The following is a 24,439-nucleotide window of genomic DNA, read 5'->3' as shown; positions in this document are numbered from 1 at the left end:
ATATGAACCCATCGGATCCATAGCTTGTCTTGCTTATGTGCTAAGTCCCAGCAGGTCTTAGCAATGGCTGCTTTGTTCCATAACTTCAAATTGGTAATATTAAGGCCACCTCCAGCTTTAGGTAGACATACTCTGTCCCAGGCTATCAGAGCCTTCTTTGTGATTTCATTTGCTCCGGGCCATATATAAGATTTACATAGCCCCTCCACAATCTTGATCACTTTTTGGGGAATATAAACAACTGTGCCTAGAAAGCCTGGATACCAAACAATATACTTTGAACTAACTGTACTCTTCCTGCATATGACAAGGTCTTTGCAGTAATTTTATCAATGAGGGGTTGCCATTGAAGTACACTCAATTTCTTAGTAGATAGAGACACACATAGGTATTTGAAGGGTAGTTCTCCAGTAGAAAGGCCCAAAAGCTGAAGGATTTGTTGTCTATCTTCTGTAGGAACTCCTCCAAAATATGCTTCACTCTTGTTGAGGTTTGCTTGGAGCCTACAAACTTGAGTGAACTGATAAAATTTCTGTTGCACTGCTTGAACTGACTTCAGATCTCCTCCGGCAAATAACAACAAGTCATCAGTAAAGCTTAGGTGAGTGATCCCTAGCTTGGCACACCTAGGGTGATATTTAAACTCATTTACCATCTTAAGGTTAGCCAGGTTCCTACTCAAATACTCCATTGCTATGAAAATCAAAAAAGGTGACATAGGATCACCCTGTTTCAATCCCTTAGCAGTATTGAATGATTTTGTTGGCTCACCATTAACAACAATAGAATAGTTAACTGTCTGTATACATTCCATAACCCAAGATGTAAATAGCTGAGGAAATCACAACTCTTCCATAACTTGCTTCATGTATGGCCATTCAATAGAATCATAAGCTTTCTGTAAGTCTATATTTATCATACACCTAGGAGAAATGTTCTTCCTAGAATAAGCCTTCACCAACTCATGTGCCAGTAGTATATTATCTGCAATCTTTCTCCCAGGTATAAACCTTGCTTAAGCTTCATTGATGATTGTACTAATGATGCCTTATATCTTTGCTGCCAGAATCTTGGATATTATTTTGTATAGCACAGTACAACATGCAATAGGTCTGAACTCTTTTACAGTTTTAGTCTTAGGAACCTTAGGAACCAAGGTGATGGCTGTGCAATTTATAGCCCTATACAATTTTCCAGTGGTAAAAAATTCCAGTACAACTTCAGTGACTTTGTCTTTGATAATGGGCCATGCTTTCTTAAAGAAGCATGCATTGTACCTATCAACACCAGGTGCCTTATCATCACCAATAGAATACAGACCCTCATAAATTTCTTCTGGAGTTACATCTTTACACAATTTAATCCTTTGCTGTTGATTAAATTTAGGACACTTGTGAAAAACCATTTTATCTATAGCAGGAAATGATTGAGCAGCAGCGCCCATCAGTGACTTATAGAATTCTACTATCTCCCTTTTGATGCCTTTTGAGTCAGTTATTCTGTTACCAGTGATAGAATGCAACTCTAATATTTGCTTCCTTTGGCTCCTTTCTTTCATGACAGTTGAGAAATATTTAGTATTGGAATCACCTAGCTGTATCCACTTTGCTCTGGCTTTTTTTTCCAGAGCTCCTTCTTCAATCATATTTCATTTTTCCAGATTTTGAACCAGCTCCTTTTCCTTTAGCAACATCTCAACAAAGCAGTTTGTATCAATGCTTCTTTGTACCTTTTCAAGTTCAATTCTGGCTATCTCTATCTTCTGTATAATGAACTTAAACTCTTCAACATTAAGGTTACTCAGTACTGGCCTTAATGCTTTGAGTTTCATCCACATATCTTGGATCTTCTGTTTGTGAAATTTTTGTTGCCAAATTTGCTGAACATCAGTTAAGAACCTCTCATGGTCTGCCCAGACATTGAAGAATTTAAATGGAGTTTTCCTGTTTCTTTGGTAATCATTGAAAATTAAGCTCATAGGTGCATGATCATAAATGAAAGGCATCTCATATACAGTAGAAATATGCCCCCATTGCATCATCCATTCATAATTGTCAAAAATCCTATCAATTCTTCTCCATATCCTGTCACAACCATCTTGTTTATTAGACCATGTGTAGTACTCACCTTCCCAAGTCAGTTCACTAAGTCTTAGGTCTTGTATACACTTGCTGAAGTCTTGAGTTTCAGCCATAGTAAATGGATTTCCATGCATCCTATCTTGCAATTGTAGGACACCATTAAAATCCCCCACAATCACCCATGGAATGGATGTCATTTGATCTATCTCTATCAGGTTTTCCCATAATTGCTTCCTTTTTTCTACTGTGTTAAATCCATAGGCTATTGATACTGCATACTCTTGGTCCTTCCTGATATCTTTAACAACACAATGGATAACATGTGCTTCTGCCTTGATTAACTTGACTAAGTAGTAACCAGTATCCCATATCACTCATATTCTTCCATTTACTGCAGCATTGTAATTGTGTAGCATCTCCCAGCCAGGGGCAATATGGTGGCTGACTCCTTTAGCTTTGTGCTCCTTTACTCTAGTTTCAATGATACCTACAAATTTGATGTTTTTGGTCTTCAAGTAGTTTTTCAGCTCCTTCCTCTTATACCACTTATTAATACCCCTGAAATTCTATAGTAACCACTTCATTGATTGAGTTTAGTTCCCCCACCCCTATTATGAGGCAAGGTAAAGCTCCCACTAGGACCTGTTATTCCAATTTTAGATCCATTTCTACTAGACAAAGGTGTTAGCGTAGGAAAAGTTTCAAGGCTAAAATCTAACACTTGCTTCTTGCCTTTGTCTATTGCAGCTGCTCCATTGTTCTCTATACCTCATTCACTTTGATTATGATTGGATTGTCTTGTCTCCACTGGTAAACTGTGTTGAGTTTTCTCTTAGACAATCCCATTTTGCTTATCAGTTACTCCATCTGTCTTAGAGATCTCTATACCACTTGCTTCTTTCTGCACATTTTCTGTATTACCTGCTGCATTAGTGATAGGACCTTTAGTCCTCCATTCATATGTTACTTTCTTTGTTTCTCTTATTCTCTTTAGTTTCTCTTCCTTCTGTTCTCTTGGCCCTTGTTGAGTACGACACACATGACCAATAACCTGCCATTTGTCACAGTATACTGGCTTCCACTCATACACCAAGTCCTGTTGAAATACCCTTTCTCTAGGATCCATCACCATAATCTCAGTAGGCATTGCTTTTGTAACATTCACTTCAATCAATATCCTTGCATAGAAAATTCGTGTTTCTTTAGTGGTGCACTCATAAGCAAATAGGGATTTTCCAATAGCACTAGCAATTTTGCTCAAGGCATCACTACCCCAGCAACTCATTGACAATTTAGGAAAAATCACCCACAGTGGTATATCAGATAGGAGCTCTTTACTTAGATCAAAATCTGGAGACCATGGCTTAAGGATTATTGGTCTATTTTTTATAGTGTGAGGCCCAGCATAAAACACTCGATGCATATCAGTTAGGTTTTGAAATTTTATCACATAATATCCATCCTCATGAAGAAATAGATCTGGCTCAGCTACATCAAGCCAATGTTGAGTAATATACCTCCTCATAGCATTATATCCAGGATTATCACCTACAATATAGGCTATCAACGCAGCACTCCATCTCTCTTCTACTTCTTTCACATCTTGCAAATCTAGTTTCAGCACAGTTTGACCTTCTATAATCTGAGGAGGAATATACCTGAGAGCCTTTCTATGAGTAGCTACTCGATTTTGCTGAAATAATTTTGTCCATGTTTTTTGCTCTGTTTTTCCATCTACAAGATTCACCACCTTAAAGTCTAGAGCCACCTGCTCAATAGCTCCCATAGTAGCTTTAATTTGATATGCCGTAGCCTCTTTGCCTAGATCCCCCTGCATGTCCTTAGTGTTCAGCTCAGTTACTGTTCCATTGGAGCTTCCGTCAACCATAGGATTAACACTCGCTCCACTTTCATCAATTTGAGCTGGTGTACTTATAGTCAATTTTCTGTTAACCTCCGAGCTAATCAAAGGAGTGATCTCATCACTTCCAGTCATAACTAATCCTTGTTGTTCTGGCGTTTTCAGCTCATGACCTTGCCCTTGAATTGCCTTTCCAGCTTTAGAATTGTTACTAATTGAGCTTCCATTTATTGAGATCGGCGTTTTAGGAACTTTTTTTGGCGGACGCAACCAACGCACGTTTAGCTAACGTGAGCTGAGAGCATGATAGAAGACGAGCTTGATCACACCCATGCTTGTTTTCATTATGGATTTTCTTATTAATCTTTGCATTTTATTTTGTGCAAAGATTATCTTTGATGAAAATTCTAATCTTTATTTCTTTGATGATGATCGCTTTGCCTATTGTACTTATTAATCTTGCTCAATTACTATTGTTGTGCAAATTTATAAAAGAAAAAGAAAAGAGATGTGTGTAGTCAAGGTTACATTAGCCTCATCGAAGATTATTTAATCATCGAAAAATGGTCAGAAATGTCCTTAACGTATTAGAAATGGCTCAAAAATGCCCTCCTTCCACCTATGGGTTCAAATTTACCCTCAATATTATTTTTAGTCTTAAAAATACCCCTCTCTTAACGGAAAGATGGCATGGCATTGATGTGCATTTTAATTAAACATGTAGCATTTATTTAGTCTGGAAAAAAGTGAATTGTTTTTTTACTAAAAATTGAAAAAAATGAAAATATTTTTTTTTCCATTTTTACAAAAAAATTGCTTTAAAAAAAGCTAAAAAATATTTTCTAAAATAATATTTTTGTAAAAACTGAAAAAAAAATTGAAAAGCAATTTTCTAAAGCAATGTTTTTGTAAAAGCTGAAAAAATATATTTCCTCTTCTTCTTCCTTCCTTGTTTGTCCATATGCTTTCTAAGTTTATTTTTTCATATATTTTAGTTCTTCTAATGAGTTAGTATATCAAAGCTTAAATATTTTCGTTTTTTTTAGTTTTTAGTAAAAAAAAATTTATTAGTCTCGAAAAATGTAGCATTTATTTAGTTAAACATGTAGTATTTATTTAGGAATAGATTGGCTTTCTGAGTTCTGGAAAAATGATATTTTAATTAAACATGTAACATTTATTTAGTTTGAAAAAAGTAAATTTTTTTTACTAAAAACTGAAAAAAAACGAAAATATTTCAGTTTTGATGTACTAACTCATTAGAAGAACTAAAATATATAAAAAAATGAACTCAGAAAGCATATGGACAAACAAAGAAGGAAGAAGAAGAGTAAATGTTTTTTTTTCAGCTTTTACAAAAACACTGCTTTAGAAAATTACTTTTCAGTTTTTTTTCCAGTTTTTACAAAAATATTATTTTAGAAAATATTTTTCATCTTTTTTTAAAGTAGTTTTTTTGTAAAAACTGGAAAAAAATATTTTTATTTTTTTCAGTTTTTAGTAAAAACAAATTCACTTTTTTCCAGACTAAATAAATGCTACATGTTTAATTAAAACGGAAAAGGGTCAGAAATGCCCTTAACGTATTAGAATTGGCTCAAAAATATCCTCCTTCCACCTATGGGTTCAAATTTGCCCTTAATGTTAAAATGTCCATCAATGCCATGTCATCTTTCCATTAAGAGAGGGGTATTTTTAAGCCTAAAAATAATATTAAGGGCAAATTTAAACCCATAAATGAAAAGAGGGTATTTTTGAGCCATGTCTAATACGTTAAGGGCATTTCAGACCCTTTTTCCGTTTAATCTATCTAAGAACACTCATCCCAGTTGAATACAGTTTAATCGCAATGCTAACTCCAATTGGGCTGACATATTACCTTAGGCCCATGGCAGTCGAGTCGGGAAGGTTAACTTAGTAGTTTCCTTTTTAAAAGGAAATACAATAATTAATAATGAACTAGACTAGTAGAAGGGGTAAGGATGCTAGACCGCTACTCAATACCGGATAATCCACGTTCACGGGTCTCTGGCTCTCTATCAATAAAGCAGTAACAAGAATATTAACAACAACAAGATAATAAAGTAATCGAAATCAAAGAAATAACTGATAGATTATTTGACCATGCTATAAAAATCAGTTTATTTTGAAAAGTATTTTAAAAAAAAATATTTTTGGTGAAAAACAGTTTGTGTTTGGCTAATTTACTTGAAAAGCACTTCTGAGCATCAATTAGTGTTTGGCCAAACTCTCAAAAGTGCTTTTCAAAAAAAGTGTTTTGGGAGAGAAACTATTTTTTCTATTTCTCCAAAACTGCTTCTGCTTCTGCTTGTATTCAAAAGTACAATAATGAAAAATAAGCAATAACAAGAAACATTAATAACAGCAAGATAATAAGATAATGAAGCAAGAAAAATAATGAAATACTAGAAATTTAAGTATAAGAAAGTACGAAAATAATATTAATACTATAGGTAAGCATCTTCTTAGACAAATAAAAAGAAAAAGTAATTTGTGCTGAATTTAATTAATATTTAACAATGAAGGGTAACTATGTTTTTGTCCAAAAATACGATACTAGCAATAATCCACTCAATATCCACAACGTTAAAACCATTTTCTTGAAACCAAGTGTTCAAAAAAAGTAACCAAGGTGTAGTTGGCTACCCATGGACTGTAGTGTGCTGTAGTGGTAAGCCCAAGTCATCTATCCTTGTGACACCTTGTAATAAAGATTTATAACCGTTGGATTTTTAGTTCTATACCTGAATCTTAAGCCTCTCTTCTCCTTCAGAAAAGAATATTCTTTGTCCTGCTTTATTTTATTTCTTTGTGGATAAGCTCTGTATTCACAAAATTATTTTACTGTGCTTTTGAAGCTGACACTCTCCTCTCTCTCTCCATCTCTTTGTGGGGACATCTTAAAACTCTCTCTCTCTTGCAAGTTTCAATGGCTACTGAACTTGTCAACAAGACTCAAACACATCTTTGACTCCATAATTCAACTTTGACCCCTTCTTTTTCCTTCCATTTCCGGCCTTCATTTTCTTGTTTTTTTGTTACCAAATCATGTTTTACTGTTCTATCTTTTCTCAAAATTTTGACCCTTTTTCACATATTTCAGAAAGATTTAAACTTTGGAGAATTTGAAGGGAAAAGAAAACCTTTTGTGTTTTAATATATACACTCTTTGTAGTGTTATGTCTGTGTAGTTCAGTTGTCTTCTGTGGTTTTTAAGCAAATTTTGATCTCTTTTTATCTTATTTCACATGGGCTCTTTCTTAGTTTTAGAATAAACATGCATGTGTTGGAGAAACATTAGGGTCTGTTTGGAAAGTCACCCGGTAATTGGAATTGGTGTGTTATTACACAGTCTAGTAATTACACAATATAATAATTACGACGACATGTTTGTTTGTCATAAAGTAATTACAATGAAATTACAAGTGTAATTACTCAATTAGATTAAATTATAAATAAAGTAATTATCAAATCTTAAAAGTTAATATAAATAAATATATGCATATAAATATTTTTTTATAAGTATAAATGATATTAGATTTGGTATTTAAGATGCATATTGTTTCTTGAGTATACATTAATTAGTAATCTTATATTTATAACTTATATTATAAAAATAATTGATATATTTTTTTAAAATTAATAATATTTAGTGTAATTAATTATAAAACAAAAAAACATACGCTTTGTAAGAACATCATGGAAAACATGTTTCATAAAATAAATTAATATTTATAAATATAACGTCTTAACATTATTCAAATGTTTGACAAAACTAATCTATCAATTCTAACTAAAAAATAAACAATATGCTATATGAAATAACAAGCTGATATACTACTAAAACAAGTAAATTGGGACCATAAATATAACACAATTTCAAAACAAAAAAAAGTTTAACATATATCAAATTCCAACAACTTAGGATTAGCAAACATAATAAGTTTAACCTCATTCAACAACTACTCTAGTGAGGATGAAAGGCAAGGCACTTGAAAAAGCTCACTTCTCATGCTCTCGGCGCAAGTTAGTTAACCAGCGCCGGTGTGGATAGCCATGGTAGGAGGGCGAGGGCGAGGCCGCGGTGGAAGGACCAAGAAAGTTCCCCTAGTTACCTTTGGAAGTTCTGTCGGAGCACGCATGCAACATGAAACAACAAGGGAGGAAACATAGCTAATTACACCAATTCATCTGAGTGAAATTGAGAAACCCTAACGAGACTGGGCCATCTTCGAAACCAACTGGAGTAGCTAAGAAACTTCAATTAAGTCCAGATCCAGCAATTGAAAAGCGGAATGATGTCGTAGAAGAAGCAATTGCACGCAATTGCACACAATAGTTTAACGATTGAGGATGTGGTGTAGGAAACAAATGGAACAGTACTGAAGCAAAAATTTGAGATCGTTGAACCAGCACAACAACAACTAGCACAATAATGGGCGAAATTGTTTGCTAAGAACAGAGCAGTAGAAAATAGTATGGATCTCTTCTATATCGAACCTTAAATAGTTAATGGCAAAACAGTGATTCAACTGGAAAAGGAGGAAGTGGAATGTGAGACTGAAAAATGGAGGGGAGCCCTAATTGCCTATGTAATTAGGGATTGCCCAGGTTACAATGCTATGCGTCGTTATATTGATCAGAAATGGAACAACATTGCAAGTCTTGATTTTTTTATGCATGATGAAGGATATTATATCATCAAATTCCAAACCACAACTAACATGCACGAAATCATATATTTTGGCCCTTATACTATCAATAATCGACCGATCATTTTGAAGCCTTGAACAACATATTTCGACTTTGATAAGGAATTCCCAACTGAAATACCTTTGTGGGTGAAATTCCAAAAATTACCAATGAATTGTTGAGGGAGTAACTCCTTGAATAGGATTGCCAGTGTTATAGGTAATCCTATCTATGCGGACGAATGCATAGCTAAACAGATGCGAATCTCTTTTGCTCGAATGCTAGTAGAAGTTAATGTGACAAAACCTTTGCCAGAGGAAATAGAAGTCATCGACCCTAAAGGGAGATCCTTTCAACAAGTAGTGAGGTACGATTGGAAGCCATTATTTTGCAACAAATGCCAAGTAATTGGCCATGTTTGTCCACCTGCACAAAGAAGAAATGATGCACAACAAGCAGATCAGGTAAAACAGCAAGGGGGAGAAAGGAAAACTACCCAGAACTAGGTAACCAAAGATCAAGCAATTGGACAACAAAGAGCCTCTAATAAAGATACATAATAGAATATAGAACAAGAGGTGTCCCAGTACAAAGAAACAAATGACAAATATATTGAAGGTGGTGGACAAGTATAGAAGGAAAATGCATTGCTACAGAAACAACACTCCATTATGCCATCCTCAAGTGGAATAAAGGTTGTAGAAACCACTCATAACAAAGGGAAAGTAGTATACGATATACCGGAACTAAGCTTGCAAGACTTTCCTGTCATATGTTCAGTACCAACCAAGAATGGGTTTGAATCGTTACATAGAGGTTATAGAGGATCAAAATCAGCACCTCCTGACAAAGAAGGTGGGCTCAACCTTACTCTATGAATTGGCTTGTCTGGAATGTAGGGGGTGCAAATAAGAGGTATAAACAGAAGGAACTGAGGAAGTATCTAAGGGAAAAATACATTACACTAGCAGGCCTGACTGAAACTAGAGTGAAAGAGCATAAAGCTCATAATGGTTCTAATGTAGTTGCTCCAAATTGGGGACTTCAAAACAACTATCATAGTGCTAGTAATGGCAGAATCTGGATGTTGTGGGATACTAGCATCTATATTGTTGATAAACTGAGAGAGGATACACAACTTTTACACTATCAGATTACTATGAAATCAACTGGTATAACATGTGTTCTAACTGTTATCTATGGTTATAACACATGTGAACAAATGAGAACCTTATGGGATGCACTGAAAGAAATAGCACAAGGCGTAACTATACCATGGTTGATTTGTGAGTATTTTAATGTGGTATTATATCCACGTGATAGACTTTTTGAGAATCATGTCCAATATGCAACAACACGAGACTTTACTAAATGTATGCTTGACCTATTACTAAATGAAGTTTGCTAGAAAGGGGAATACTACACATGGACAAACAAACAACAGAGTAGTGATAGAATATGTAGCAGGCTTGATAGAGCATTTGGCAATCATGATTGGATGATGCAATGGGGTCATGTAGTAATGGAGTATGATGTACCTTTAATCTCAGACCATACCCCTATCGCGCCCCTTTTTCTCGCAAAATCGGGCTTCGACAAGTGACAATTCTTTTAAGGAAGGGTGTTAAAAGAGAGAGAGTCACCACCTAACGAATTAAGGTGCGTTAGGGTACCTATTATGCAGATAACTCTGGATTAACCAGTTGTGTCACCAAAAATCGGGTAAGAGCTCAAATTACCTCGATGAGAGGTGCTAGCACTCTTCGAGGTCCACAACGGTGGGTCCCAACCGAACTCGAATTATATTAATTAGTCTAAACAAGAAGAGACAAAAATTGGTCAAATAAAAATGATTGACTTTTAAACAAAAGTGGGGGAGGGGGGTCCTAAGTGTTTTAGCCTAAAGGATCACCCCCCTGCAACATAAATAATACTTCGTAACTCCCTCGAGGTGGGGTGTTACTCGTATTATTCAGCGGGCAAAGACTATTATCTCCTGCTACCCGATTACTATCTTTAAGTTGTTTACCTAAAACACACTAGTTGATTCTGAATCGTGCCCTATGCGTGCACTACTCTTCCCATGCCTATGGTCCAGGAGACATTTGGACCTCTATCGCAAAGTGGTTCTAGACTTTAACTTAGGTTGCTCAAAAGGAGAAAAGACTAGACGACATGCAAAACAATTTGGACTTTCACGTATAAGCATATAAGGGCTCAAGTTATCCTCCGCACTTAAACAACAGACGCACGCAAACTGATTCATATTGACAGTTACAGATTTTAATAAGTTTGTAGAATCCTATAGGCAAGATCTCTATGTGATTCCAGATTTCATAAGCAAGCAGTTTTACAAGCCTTTTCCTTTTAATACAATTTTTTACAGCATACGTAGTTGCCTACTGATTACAAGCATAAGAGATTAAATCTATAGTCATAATGCCTAAGTGATTCTCGCAGCAACTGACAATGACAATCATAAGAATATGTTCAGAACTGCTTAATCAAGTCCTATAGACATGGTATCTAATAGTGATGATTAGCACAGTGTTGAAGAAATGAGCAAGGCGGTAATTAAGACTGATTCAAACCCGATAGACATGATTTCTATAGTTAAAACTAATTTTTAGATCCTATAGGCATGGCTTCTAAATCTATAGATTAAGCCGCATGTAAACAGAGTCCTATGCGCACATTGAGACATTCATCATTCAATATCCTATAGGCATGGTTTCTAGCAAGTAGAAGTAGAACACATTTGAACCAAATGAAGAACTTATAGGCAAGATTGCTAACACATAATAATAGAACATGTTTGAGCATAATAGGATACCTATAGGCAAGATTTCTATAATAATTGAAAAGTAACATGTTTTGAGCAAAATAGAATACCTATAGGCATGATTTATAACACATGACAACTGAACATGTTTGAGCATAATAACACATTTTAGCTAAGTAACGAACTTATAGGAAGGATTTTTACCAGCTTTAATGTAAGTGTAAGATAAACCCCCTTTCCCACTTTTACTAATACCCCAAAATGTCATTACAAGAATTATTATAGACCCAAAATGAATAGAATAAATTATAAAGTAGAATAGCTATAGGGAGCCTACAGCAAGCCCAAAGATACACCTGGCCAGGCCGGGCCTTCATTCTCATAGTTCATAACAATCCAAAATTACATCTTCATGGACATAAGGCAGCCAGGAATTGAGTGATTCACCTAGTGGGCACAAAACAGAGTTGAGCATATAGAACCAAGGCCCTAGTGTGTCAGAGTTCCCAAGGGCTTCAAGAACCCAGGGCAGTGCTCACACTAAATGGTTTAACAGAGAAAGTTCAGAGGAAAGATTAGGGACCAAATCCTATTATGTCAGAGTTCACAAGGGTCTCAAATAAACCCTGAGCAGTGCTCATACTAGGGAGGTTAGTGGCAAGAGCCTTGATAGCCTTGGCTTTCAGCAGGCTAGGAATAGGGAGTTCAGAATAACATAAGTGATAATGAGGGAGAGTGGACAATAGCTGAGGGACAAAACTGAAGGGTACAAAAATAGTCAAGTTGGGCACATAAAGCAAATAATCAAACAGGCTTCAGGTTTTAAGAACACATTTAGCAAGATTTAGAAGAACAACACCTAGTGCATAAGTAGTTACACATTAACAAAAAAGTTTGCAGGATTGGAGTACACAGACTCATAACAGGGAACAGGTCCGAATTATATTAAATACAGATGCTAGTGTCACAAAATAGCCATGTTAAGTTCACATCAGGTAGAAGAACAGTATTTAGACATAGTAAGGAAGCACAAATTATGACAACATACTGGTGGATCAAGTGAGCCAAAACGTGCTAAGGGGTATATTAATTGAGAACTAGTCATGATTGATAGAACATGATCTTGACATAGAATTAAAACATACTACCTATGCAAGATTGCCATTATAGAGATTCAGAACAGAAAGGGAAGATAAACTCATGTCAGTAAGCGTAAGCATTCAAATCTGACCTAATAGACTAGTTAATCTAAAGGAAGTTCAAATTATGCATATGGAGCATATTCGAATAACAGAATGGACAACCTTAAGAAGGATTAAACACCAAAGAGATGTCAAGCAATAACATATTGGCTAAACAAAATTAAGAGAATCTTGATTACTCGAATTAGGCTTAGGCACATTTCAAATTACCAATATAATGAAGTGAAGATTAGAGAGACCAAAAATTAAAGTAAAGCAATCAGGATCGCATACAGGAATAGCCCAGAAAACACATTATACTATAATCTTCAGAATCAAAAACATATGCAAATAACAGGTAAATAAGAATGGAGTGACAAAAGTTCAGCAACTCAGCAGTTAAGCGAAAACCAAGAAAGAACAAAGTCCACAGTAGCAAGAACCCAAAATTTCTGGCCTTGGCTTTCAGCCGGCCAGGAACCAGAATATAGAACAAGATTATTTAGAGAACAAAGAGCGATAAATTCAATTTTAAGTAAACATTCACGATTCCAGTCTGTCTCAAAAGGGAATGGGGAGGAGTTTATATAGTGTAGGAATTGAACACATAAACATGGAAAATCTTCAGTCAAACACTATAAAGGAAAGCAGTCAAAATCAGTAGGGAAAGGAGAAAATTTAAAACCCTAATTTTAGGTAAAGTACACAAATCGGCAGAAATAAAATCACATGCTGCATAGAATAAGATGAACATAGACATGAATACTATTCAAAATCCAAGAATCGAACCAGATTTGGTTCGATTTAAAAGAATCTAAAACCCTAATTTTAGGGTAAGTAAAAAAGAATCGGCAGAGACAAACAAATTTACACATAATAGGTCGAATATAGACTAGATAACACTTAAAATCAAAGGCTTGAACCAATTTTGGTTCGAATCAAAGAAAATCTATAAACCTTAGCTTTAGGGTTAAATACGAATCAACAAAATATGAACAAATCAGACTCACACGGTGTAGAATAAACGTGTGTGGACGGAATATCATCCAGATTCAAGAGGTGGAAGTCAATCGGACAGAATCAAAGTAAGAGTACTTGCCATGTTTAGGCAAGTACTAGGTAATACCATAGAGAATCACCCGGTAATGGAAATATATGGATATGGTAAGTGAATGGGAAGAAAATCCCATAAGAAGAGGGATTAGGAGAGGGGTTTATGCGAGGAGATGGGTTAGGGTTCTTCAGGGGGGGGAGTGGAGAGGCAGCGGTTTTTCAGGGAATGGGGTTAGGGTTTGGGGTCGAGTGATATAAGGAAAGGGGGAAGGCATTGTGAGCCGTTATTATTTTTGATCAACGGCTGAGATTTGAGAAGGGTTGGGTCGGGTTAATTAATTGGTTGGGCTGGGGAGTCATTTGGTTTGGGCTCAGGTATTATTGGGCTGAGGCTGTGGTAGTTTAGGTCCAAAATTAGGATGAAATTAGGGACAGCTTTTAAATACCCAATTTTAACAAAAAACTACTTTATAAAAAATAATAAATAAATAACAAAAATATCATTTGTGCATGAAAATGATTAAAAACAATTATTTAACATTATAAAAATATAAAAAAAATTATTTTTTGCATAAATAATGTAATTATACATGCATATGGGCTATTATTGCAAAATGTGCAATTTAGCCCTGAAAAATGCAAATGTAATTATAAGAAATGCCCTGAAAATATTTAAAACCTCATATTGGTATAAATGATAAGTTTAGATGATTAAATCATCATAAAAATAATTTGGAGGGTAATTATTAGATATTTATATAATAAAAATACAGAAATAAATTGATTTAAAGTCTTTAAAAATTATGAAAAATACTCGTGTATGCTTGTAAATCAAATGATGATGCATATGCACTATTTGGAAGGATGATCAATTTTGACTGAACAAGGTGATTTTGAAAGAAACTGGTTTCTGAGATGCCTACATATCCCTGGTTTTACAGGAATCGGGCCATGTGTAGTTCTAGATTCAACGGTGGAATAAACCGATGGAGTTATTGTAAGAACGGACAAGCTATTCTGGATAAGACGATATCGGGATTGTAAACGGATGTATCTGGTAATGGTTATGGATAATTGAATGGTTATCAGATGGAAATGGGTAACAGACGGTGGTTGGTTACCTTTGAAATAATTGCTGGACATGAACGTTGAATGGAAACCGGAGCGAAGATTGCTCCAGTTAAGAGAACGGTTACTTCTTGGATCACCTGCAAACTCAAAATATGATGCATACAAATACATATAGATTATTGCATAAATTTAAGCATGATGCAAATTCCCTCTGGACTATGGAGATCGTCTTTGGACGGTGAGGATGATGTCCTTAGATCGTGATGTCCCGGGCCATGAATTATGAGATAGGGGATTCGCAGGCCATGAAATGATGTTCTCGGGCTATGAAGATGGTGCCTCCGAATTATGATTCCTTTGAATAATAATGTACGATATTGAGAGATCCTCAGGCCACGACATGGTGTCTTCCGGGTATGAGGATGATGCCTTCGGACTATGACGCCTTCGGAAACTTTGGCTATGCTTCAGCCCATGAGATGCAAAGACATGATGCTTGCGATGAAATAAGATAGAGCTTAGTCTTGTGTAGAACCGGGGGCAGAGCTTAGCCCCGAGAGAAGAGAATGATGCAAGGTTTTGGACAGCGCAACATTTGTGGTTATGCAAGGAGAGACAAGGCTTAGTCTTGTGCAATATTGGAGACAATGCTTAGTCTTATACAAGGTTGGAGACAATGCTTAGTCTCATGCAGGATTGGAGACAATGCTTAGTCTCGTGCAATAAGAAAGGTAGGTCTTAGCATTATGCAATTAAGGAGGCATGGCTTAGCCTCATGCAAGATGGAGACAATGATTAGTCTAGTGCAATAGGAAAGGCAGAGCTACAATTAAGGAGGTAGGGCTTAGCCTCATGGAAGATGGGAGACAATGCTTAGTCTCATGCAATAGGAAAGGCAGATCTTAGCCTTATGCAATTAAGGAGGCAGGGCTTAGCCTCATGCAAAATGGGAGACAATGCTTAGTCTCATGCAATAGGAAAGGCATAGCTTAGCCTTGTGCAATTGAGGAGGCAGGGCCTGGCCTCATGCAAGATGGGAAACAATTCTTAGTCTCAGGCAATAGGAAAGGCAGAGATTAGCCTTGTGAAATTGAGGAGGCAGAGCTTAGCCTCATGCAAAATGGAGACAATGCTTAGTCTCATGCAATGAATAGATAATAAGTGATAGCATAGTATTTCTTAGCTGGAGATATGTTTGCATTTGGTAGCTTTGTTGTTATGAAGATAGTGATTCTAAGGTGAGCACGTACTCGCGGCTATTCCTTGTTCCTGTATCCAAAGGAAAATTGTGAGTTTTACAGGGAGGTCAGTTTGGCCTCCGCCTTCTTGCTTTGCTTTGCTCTGCATTGAAATCCTGCTCGAGTTACCATGGGTAGCATCTGGCTAAAAATAAAACTTTCTGTAAAATATGTATGCATAGTTATTTACAACACAGTAATATTAAATAAATTAGACGAACCGGTAACTATGACATTATCAGAGACATTGCAACCTTCTTGCCATAGAATTTTGAGGGTCCTCTCAAAATTTTGCCCCAGTTATTCAGACTATTTTCTAGATATTCCGCACACGGTGACGTTGGCTGAGCTTACCCCAGAATTTTGAGGGTCCTCCTCAAAGTTCTGCCCCAGTTTTTGATTGTGGAAAAAATGAGAATTTTATTGAATTGTGACCGAACCCACATGGCTGCCTACGTATCCCCTCTTAAACGGGAATCAGGTCAAGTGTAGTTCAGTTACATCAATTTCATAAATGCAAACAACTTTAAACATAGTATCTTTTGATTACATCTGAGTTGATAGGCTTTGGCCAAATCTCTCCATCCATTTCTGCGAGTATGAGTTCTCCTCCTGTTAGTACTCTGTGAACCATATAGGGTCCTTTCCAGTTGGGTGAGAATTTTCTTTTGGCTTCATCCTGATGTGAAAAGATTCATTTCAGCACCATCTACCCCGATGCGAACTATCTAGGTTTGACCCTTTTGTTGAAAGCTCTAGACATTCTGTTATGATAAAGTTGACCATGACACACTGCATTCATCCTTTTCCCGTCAATGAGAGCTAATTGTTCATAGCGACTTCTTACCCACTCAGCATCACTGAGTTCAACTTCCAGTATAATTCTCAGGGAGGGAATTTCTACCTCGGCGGGAATGACGCCTTCAGTACCGTAGACCAATAGGTAAGGAATTGCCCCGGTTGACATGCGGACTGTGGTCCGGTACCCCAATAAGGAAAATGGTAACCTCTCGTGCCATTGCTTGTGGTTGTCTACCATCTTCCTCAGTATTTCCTTGATATTCTTGTTTGCGGCCTCCACGACTCCATTCATTTGAGGCATGTATGTTGTGAAATTCTTGTGCTTCATTTTTAAGGTCTCACACATAGATTTCATTAGGTCACTGTTGAGATTGGCGGCGTTATCGGTGATGATGGACTCTGGAACCCCGAATCGGCAAACAATACGATCTCTGACAAAATCTGCGACGACTTTCTTGGTTACAGCTTTGTAGGATGCAACTTCGACCATTTTTGTGAAGTATTCTATGGCCACTAAAATGAACCTATGCCCGTTTGAAGCGGCGGGCTCGATTGGTACAATGACGTCCATTTCCCAAGCGGCAAAAGGCCAAGGTGCACTCGTTACATTGAGTTCATTTGGCGGCACCCGTATCATATATGCATGTATTTGGCACTGATGACATTTCTGGACATACCTGATGCAGTCTGTTTCCATAGTCATCCAAAAATAACCTGCCCTCAGTATCTTCTTGGCTAAAACAAAACCATTCATGTGTAGTCCGCAAGTTTCAGAGTGAATATCTTCGAGCAGCTTGGAAGCTTCCTTGGCGTCAACACCCCGTAATAATCCTAAGTCTGGAGTCCTTCTGTACATAATTCCTCCACTTTGGAAGAAATGGTCGGACAATCTTCGGAGCGTGCGTTTTTAGTATGATTTGCATGCTCCAGGTACTCTCCTTTTGCCAAGTACTCTTTGATATCATGGAACTATGGATTCCCGTCTGCTTCTTCTTCAACATGAGCACAGTAAGCTGGCTGATTATGAATCCTTACCGGAATGGGGTCGATGAAATTCTTGTCCGGATGCTGTATCATGGAGGACAAAGTGGCCAATGCGTATGCGAACTCATTCTGGATTCTTGGGACATGCCTAAACTCTATCTTCGTGAACCTCATCATCATCTCTTGCACATGATATAGATATGCTAATATCTTGGTATTCTTTGTAGCCCATTCTTCCTGCACCTGATGTACCAGAAGATCTGAATCACCAATTACTAGTAATTCCTAGATATTCATGTCAACAACCAAATTGAGCCCCAATATGCAAGCCTCATATTCTGCCATATTATTGGTGCACGAAAATCTGAGTTTTGCGGATATCGGATAATGTTGACCTATTTCTGACATCAAAACAGCTCCAATACCCACTCCTTTGAAGTTTGCGGCTCCATCGAAAAACATTCTCCACCCGTCGTAGGCTTCGGTGATATCTTCTCCTACGAATGATACTTCTTCATCAAGAAAATACATTTTTAGTGGTTCATATTCTCCTCCTACAGTATTTTTCGCAAGATGATCCGCTAATGCTTGTCCCTTAACCGCCTTCTGAGTCACATAGATGATGTCGAATTCACTCAACAATATATGCCATTTTGCCAACTTCCCTGTATGCATGGGTTTCTAGAAGATGTACTTCAGAGGATCCATCCTTGATATGAGATATGTGGTATAGGCACAAAAGTAGTGCCTCAGTTTCTGGGCTATCCAGCTCAAAGCACAATAGGTGTGTTCCAACAAAGAATATCGTGCTTCGTAGGGTGTGAACTTCTTACTGAAATAGTATATGGCTTGTTCTTTCCTTCCCGTCTCGTCATGTTGTCCCAAGACACAACCGAAAACCCCATCTAATACGGAGAGATAGATTAGCGGTGGTCTACCAGGTTCTGGCGGGACCTGGACTGGCGGTGTGGACAAATATTCTTTGATTCTAACAAAAGCGTTCTGGCAGTCTTTAGTCCAATTAGTTGCGGCATCCTTCTTTAACATTTTGAAAATCGGCTCATAGATCACGGTTGATTGTGCTATGAAGCGGCTGATATAATTAAGATGTCCCAAGAAAATCATCACGTCTTTCTTGTTCTTTGGAGGTGGAAAATCCTGGATAGCCTTGACTTTGATGGGTCTAGCTCAATTCCTCGGCAACTGACGATGAGTCCTAATAATTTTCCTGCGGGGACCCTGAAGGCACATTTTGCGGGATTCAATTTCAAATACCTTCAAAACCGATCAAAGAATTTCCTCAAGTCTGCTATGTGATATGTACTTTTCTTGGATTTGATGATGACGTCATCCACATATACCTCTATCTCCTTGTGTATCATGTCGTGAAAAATAGTTGTCATGGCCCTCATCATATAAGTGGCCCCAGCATTCTTCAGACCAAACGACATCATTTTATAGTAGTACACCCCCCTTGGTGTGATAAAAGTTGTCTTTTCGGCATCCTCTTCATCCATCCAGATCTGATGATATCCTGCGAAGCAATCCACAAAGGATTGGAGTTCATGCTTGGCGCAGTTGTCGATCAGTATGTGTATGTTGGGTAACGGGAAATTATCTTTGGGGCTTGCTTTGTTTAGGTCACGATAATCGACACATACTCTGACTTTCCCATCCTTCTTCGGAACTAGCACGATGTTAGCCAACCAAGTTGGATATTCAACCACTCTGAGAACCTTAGCTTTGATCTGCTTGGTGACTTCTTCTTTGATCTTCAAACTCATATCTGGCTTGAACTTTCTGAGCTTCTGCTTTAACGGCGGACACATTGGGTTGAATTTTCTTAACTGTTTCGAAGTCTCCTAAATTAACTGTTTCAGTCTCATCTAAATTGGACTTAGTCTTGTTTTCAAAGTTTTCCACTTCTTTGACAATTTCCCCGGGCATTATATCCTCTTCCAGATCCTCTAAATCATTATCCTTATATTGCATTGTCTCATTACATGTCACATTCGTAAGTTCATCAGGATAGGTAATAATAATAATGTTGTAGCGAAAAAAGAACGTAAAGAATAATAATAAATATTAAAAACAACAATGCATTTAGATAAATCTTGAAAATGTCAAACAGGTACGGCTCGATGACCCGAGCAATTATTGCAAAACAAAACATGCTTAAAACAAAATACTAAAAATGTCTTAAATGCTCATAAAAATTGCTTTTAAAATAAATGATGCTAATTGCCAGGCTACCCAGGAGCTCGATGGGCCCTTGATGGTGCAGCAGTCCAGTTCTTGAGAACAGCTCCCTTCTCCACGGTCTAAATAATGAGGTTGTAGGTGGAAAATATGTCCAACACTTGAAATTCAACATCAAACCAGGTTGGACCCATCTGCAGGTTGAGGTTGGTTTCCCCAATTGTGGCCCTTTGAGACCCATCAAATGCTTTCACATTCATACTTCCTGCTCGTATCTCGTACATGCCTTTACCCATTCTTTTCAGAGTAGTTAATGGACATATGTTAAGACTCGAACCCCCTTCTATCAGGACTTTGGCAATGAACTTTTCCTCAAACTGCAGTGTAATATGTAGTACCCTATTGTGACCTAGTCCTTCTGGTGGTAGCTTGTCTTTATGAAAAGTGATCTTGTGGCTTTCCAATACTTGTCCTATCATATTGGCCATCGCTCCACTGGTAATGTTGTTGGGTACATAAGCCTCATTCAACACTTTCATCAACGCATTCCTGTGTGCCTCAGAATTCTGCAGTAGTGATAGAATAGATATCTAAGAAGGGGTTTTGTTCAAATGATCAACCACATAATACTCTCTTGCTTGCACCTTTCTCCAAAGATCATCCGGGCCGGTTTCAATGATGGGCTGCCTGGAAGCGGCTTCTTTACTTGTTCCCCCCAAATGCTCGGGCATGTAAACCCTACCAGTTCTGGTCATACCTTGCGTTGCACCAGTTTCTTCCATTTCCCCCTTTCCTTTCCTTCTTGATTATGCAACATAATCCCATGGTATAGCATTAGACTTATAAGACGGTGTAGGTGCTACCATCATGGTGAAGGGTGTTGTTACTTCAACCTCAAACGGAGTTGGTGCAACTACCTCAACTTTAATTGGTGCCTGAGTTTGTGCCATGATAGGTGTGAAAGTGACTGGAGATGTTTCAGGATTACCCCTTTCTCGAATGAGCCCAATTGACCCCTCTGAGTCCATTCTTCATCGGTCTCTATCATGTTTACCCCTCCTCCCCTGTGATCCAGGAGAGGATTGTTACGAATATTGGGTGCAGCCTCCTTTGCCTGTATGACTTTGGTGTCGATTAATATCTGAATCTTATCCTTCAAAGTGCGAGACTCATCAATAGTATGACCTTTCATGCCTGAGTGATAGGCACATGTCTTATTTGGATTGACCCATTGAGAGGAATTTTCCATGGCGACAGCGGGAATGGGAGTTATATAACCTGCAACCTTCAGTTTCTTGTACAATTGGTCTATAAGTTCAGTAATTGGGGTGTATTGTTTGGGTGGTCTGCGGTCGAAATTCGGTCTAGGTTTTTGGTAGTTTTGGCGGGCTGGTGGTGAGTGGTAGTATGCGGGTTGGGTGTTATAGGTATGGTAAGTGGTGGTAGGTTGTTGGTATTTGGGAGGTGAAGGCTGATATAAGGGTGGAGGTGTTTGGTATGTGAGAGGAGGCTTCGGACCATGGGCTACCATTACTGCACCTACTTCTTTATTCTTGGAGATACCTCCTGACTACAGGGCCTTATTTGTGGCTTGGAGTGCTTCAAAATTTGTCACCATTCCGCTTTTGATCCCTTCTTCTATTCTCTCTCCCAATTTGATGATATCAGAAAATTTATGGTTTTCAATAACCATCAATCTTTCGTAGTATTGCAGATCCTGAGCTCTGACGAACAACTTATTCATCTATACTTCTTCCAGTGCTGGCCTTACTTTTGCAGCTTCAGACCTCTACCGAGTAGCATACTCGCGGAAAGTTTCCGTTGGCTTCTTCTTGAGATTTTGAATGTAGAAAACGTCTGGTGCATTTTCTATGTTAAACCTGAACCGATTCATGAAATCTGATGACATGCTTACCCAATTGACCCATTTCTTTGGGTTCTGACTGATGTACCAAGACAAGGAATCTCCGGTGATCTTCTCATGAACAGCTTCATACGGATTCTTTCATCCCTGCTAACTCCTACAAGCTTGTGACAATATGTTCTCAAGTGCACCTTCGGATCACCTATTCCGTAGAACATTTCGAACTTGGGAGGTTTATAACCCTCTAGCAGTTCTACGTTCGTATGAATAGACAAATCTTCATAATTCAAACCCTCAACGCCTTTGCCCTCTTCGATATTTTGAACCCTGCCGGTAAGTTTCTTGAGTTCCTCTACCATGTTCTTGATGAGCAGGTCCTTCTCGGCGGATTCGGGTATGTATATGGTCTGTTGTGGGGTGTGGGTTAGGTTTCCACATATATGGGATTGATTTGGTGGACTCCGGGAATCTGGGCGTCATGGTGGTCATTGGTTGAGTTTTGCAGGTCAGGAGTAGGCTGTGGTGCATTCTGAGGGGTGTGGTATGTGGTAGTTTGTGGGTACTGGGTCGGATGATGATGATGTTGTGGAGGAGTTGGTGCTGGTGGAGGATTAGGATTTTGGGGAGGCGTGGCATATTGATGAGGTACGGGAGGATTTTGCAGGTGATGGTTTTGTGTGTTTTGAGGAGGTGTTGAGTTTTGGTTATTTTGTTGGTTGATGTTGGGTACATTCAGGGTAAGGGAAAGGTTTGCCAAGTTACGAACCTGCTCAAGTTCCCTTTGTAACTCCAGTATCTTTTGCTCTAATCGCAAAACCAAGTCGTTCTGTGCCGGAGCACCCCGACCATCCGAAGTCTTAACATTCTCTGCATGTGTAGCGTTGTCTTTCCTGATACTGCTCAGATCATCCATCTTAGCCTTTCCTTTGATCTTAGTATCACTTGGAGGAGGAGGAGGAGGAGGAGGAGGACCTCTAGATCTGGTATGATATGCCTATGATGCCAGTATGCACAGACCAATCTTAGGGGATGGGAATACATAAAGAAAAGAAGAAAAACAAAAGGTAAACAAGTCAGTAAAGAGTATTAAAAGGATATTTACGATATTTACACACGTATTGTGGAATTCGTGTCCTGATTTGGGGACCTCATTGTGCTCGAGGTAGGCCTAGCGACATATAGCTTTGGAGAAAACTCAATGCTGATAACTGCATCATTTCAATAATATGATAAATAGACCAAATCTCTACTAAAACGACAATAATTATAAAGCGTCACTAGTGGCATTTGCCTTACTACAATCAAATTCTTAAATGAATCTAGAAAACATCACCCCTAATCTACTTGGTCCCAGAGGGACCTTCTTCAAGCTTGGCCTTCTTAGCCCTGTCAATCAGATTCCCTAGGTCGCGCATGTCCAATAGCAGATCCGCCCTTGCTAGATGTACTCCTTCATTGTCCTCTGCGTTCTGACAATCCGAGACCCTTTTCCTCATCTTTCCCTCAAGTTCCATCAATCCCTTCTCCAAATAGTCCAACCTTTCTGTTGATTTAGTAGCGATTCCCCTCCATTCATTGATTGCTTCCATGTCCACTTTATGTTATTCCAAATTCCTGGACTCAGATTCAAAGACCCTTTTGCACAACCTCCTGTATTTGAATTGTGCTTTAGCAGCGTCGTCTATGACCCTATTCCTTAAATCAACCTCTGGCTTGACCTCTACTGCTATGTCATCGACCAACCATGATGGGTAGAAGTACACATGGCCGGCATGATACCTATCTGGCTCGATAGTATCTTTCTCCACAATAATCTTTTGATGCCACATGTGCTGTGTCTTGAACTTGCATGGAATGACATTCCCTTGGGAATCTGCTTTGTAGTGAGCCATTTTGGAAATTCGTGGTATAACCTGTTTTCTCCCAGCTTGCCTCATGACTCTGATAGGAGCATAAGGATAGATACCCCTTAATCCGATTAGCACTAGATGGGGAACATCTCTTGACCTGATGATGAATTCGCTAGTAGGGAACCACTCGAACATCCAATGGACTTTGTCATCAGTCAAATTGCTAAAGAAGTGTACCCAGCCCACAACGTTTCCTGGTTGTGCAACCCTATCCGGGATAAAAGTCATTCTTTTCGGATGGTGAAAAGTTATGTGGGTGATTCCATGGTTGCCGCAAAAATTCTTGATGGTATTGTCCCCTTTGAAGATGTTCCAACAGCCATATTTGCAGTAACAGATTGCAACACTCAAAATGCATATATCCTTTCTTGCAACGGTCCAAGGCTCGGTATATCTCCGCTACTATCATTGGGATAATAGTGTAAGTCTATCCCTCAATTCCTTCCATTAGGGTCTTAGTAACCATAGATAAGCGAGTGTGAATCTTTTCTCCTCGTATTGGGAATACTAGCATCCCCAGAAAACAGACAATGAACACAAAAACCCGGCGATGAGTCTAACCCAGAGAGGTGATATCAAATTCATCGTGATAAAGATGGTAGGACTTGCTGTGCCCATAACGCTCATAAAGGAAGTTGAATAGTATGTAATACTTCTTCAGGTAGACTAACTCATCATTCCTTCTAAAACCCATCCTTTTC

At 38.1% G+C, this 24,439-nt stretch overlaps 2 protein-coding genes across 2 annotated transcripts; one reads left to right on the top strand and one right to left on the bottom strand.

Moving 5' to 3' along the window:
* Window positions 1-247: 247 nt before the first annotated feature.
* LOC142165724 (uncharacterized) lies at window positions 248-1,645 on the bottom strand. Its single transcript, XM_075224084.1, has 2 exons — window positions 1,145-1,645; window positions 248-799 (listed from the first exon to the last, which is right to left on the bottom strand). Exons 1-2 carry the CDS (start codon window positions 1,643-1,645, stop codon window positions 248-250), a joined length of 1,053 nt encoding a protein of 350 aa, XP_075080185.1.
* Window positions 1,646-8,912: 7,267 nt separating this feature from the next.
* On the top strand, window positions 8,913-10,258 carry LOC107817887 (uncharacterized). Its single transcript, XM_016643779.2, has 4 exons — window positions 8,913-9,119; window positions 9,312-9,510; window positions 9,555-9,958; window positions 10,064-10,258. Exons 1-4 carry the CDS (start codon window positions 8,913-8,915, stop codon window positions 10,256-10,258), a joined length of 1,005 nt encoding a protein of 334 aa, XP_016499265.2.
* Window positions 10,259-24,439: the final 14,181 nt, after the last annotated feature.

The sequence above is a fragment of the Nicotiana tabacum genome, chromosome 11 (genome assembly GCF_000715075.1).
Source record: "Nicotiana tabacum cultivar K326 chromosome 11, ASM71507v2, whole genome shotgun sequence".
Taxonomy (NCBI): Eukaryota; Viridiplantae; Streptophyta; class Magnoliopsida; order Solanales; family Solanaceae; genus Nicotiana; species Nicotiana tabacum.
This window is presented reverse-complemented; position numbering and strand designations above follow the sequence as displayed.

What these genes read in the sequence shown, in the direction of transcription:
- LOC142165724 (XM_075224084.1), bottom strand. Translation starts at nt 1,645, where the DNA reads ATGATTGAAGAAGGAGCTCTGGAAAAAAAAGCCAGAGCAAAGTGGATA. An exon ending in CCATCACCTTGGTTCCTAAG is followed by an intron (nt 800 to 1,144) that starts GTTCCTAAGACT and finishes GAATGTATACAG; the next exon opens with ACAGTTAACTATTCTATTGT.
- LOC107817887 (XM_016643779.2), top strand. Translation starts at nt 8,913, where the DNA reads ATGCGAATCTCTTTTGCTCGAATGCTAGTAGAAGTTAATGTGACAAAA. An exon ending in ATGCACAACAAGCAGATCAG is followed by an intron (nt 9,120 to 9,311) that starts GTAAAACAGCAA and finishes GCATTGCTACAG; the next exon opens with AAACAACACTCCATTATGCC. An exon ending in AGCACCTCCTGACAAAGAAG is followed by an intron (nt 9,511 to 9,554) that starts GTGGGCTCAACC and finishes TCTGGAATGTAG; the next exon opens with GGGGTGCAAATAAGAGGTAT.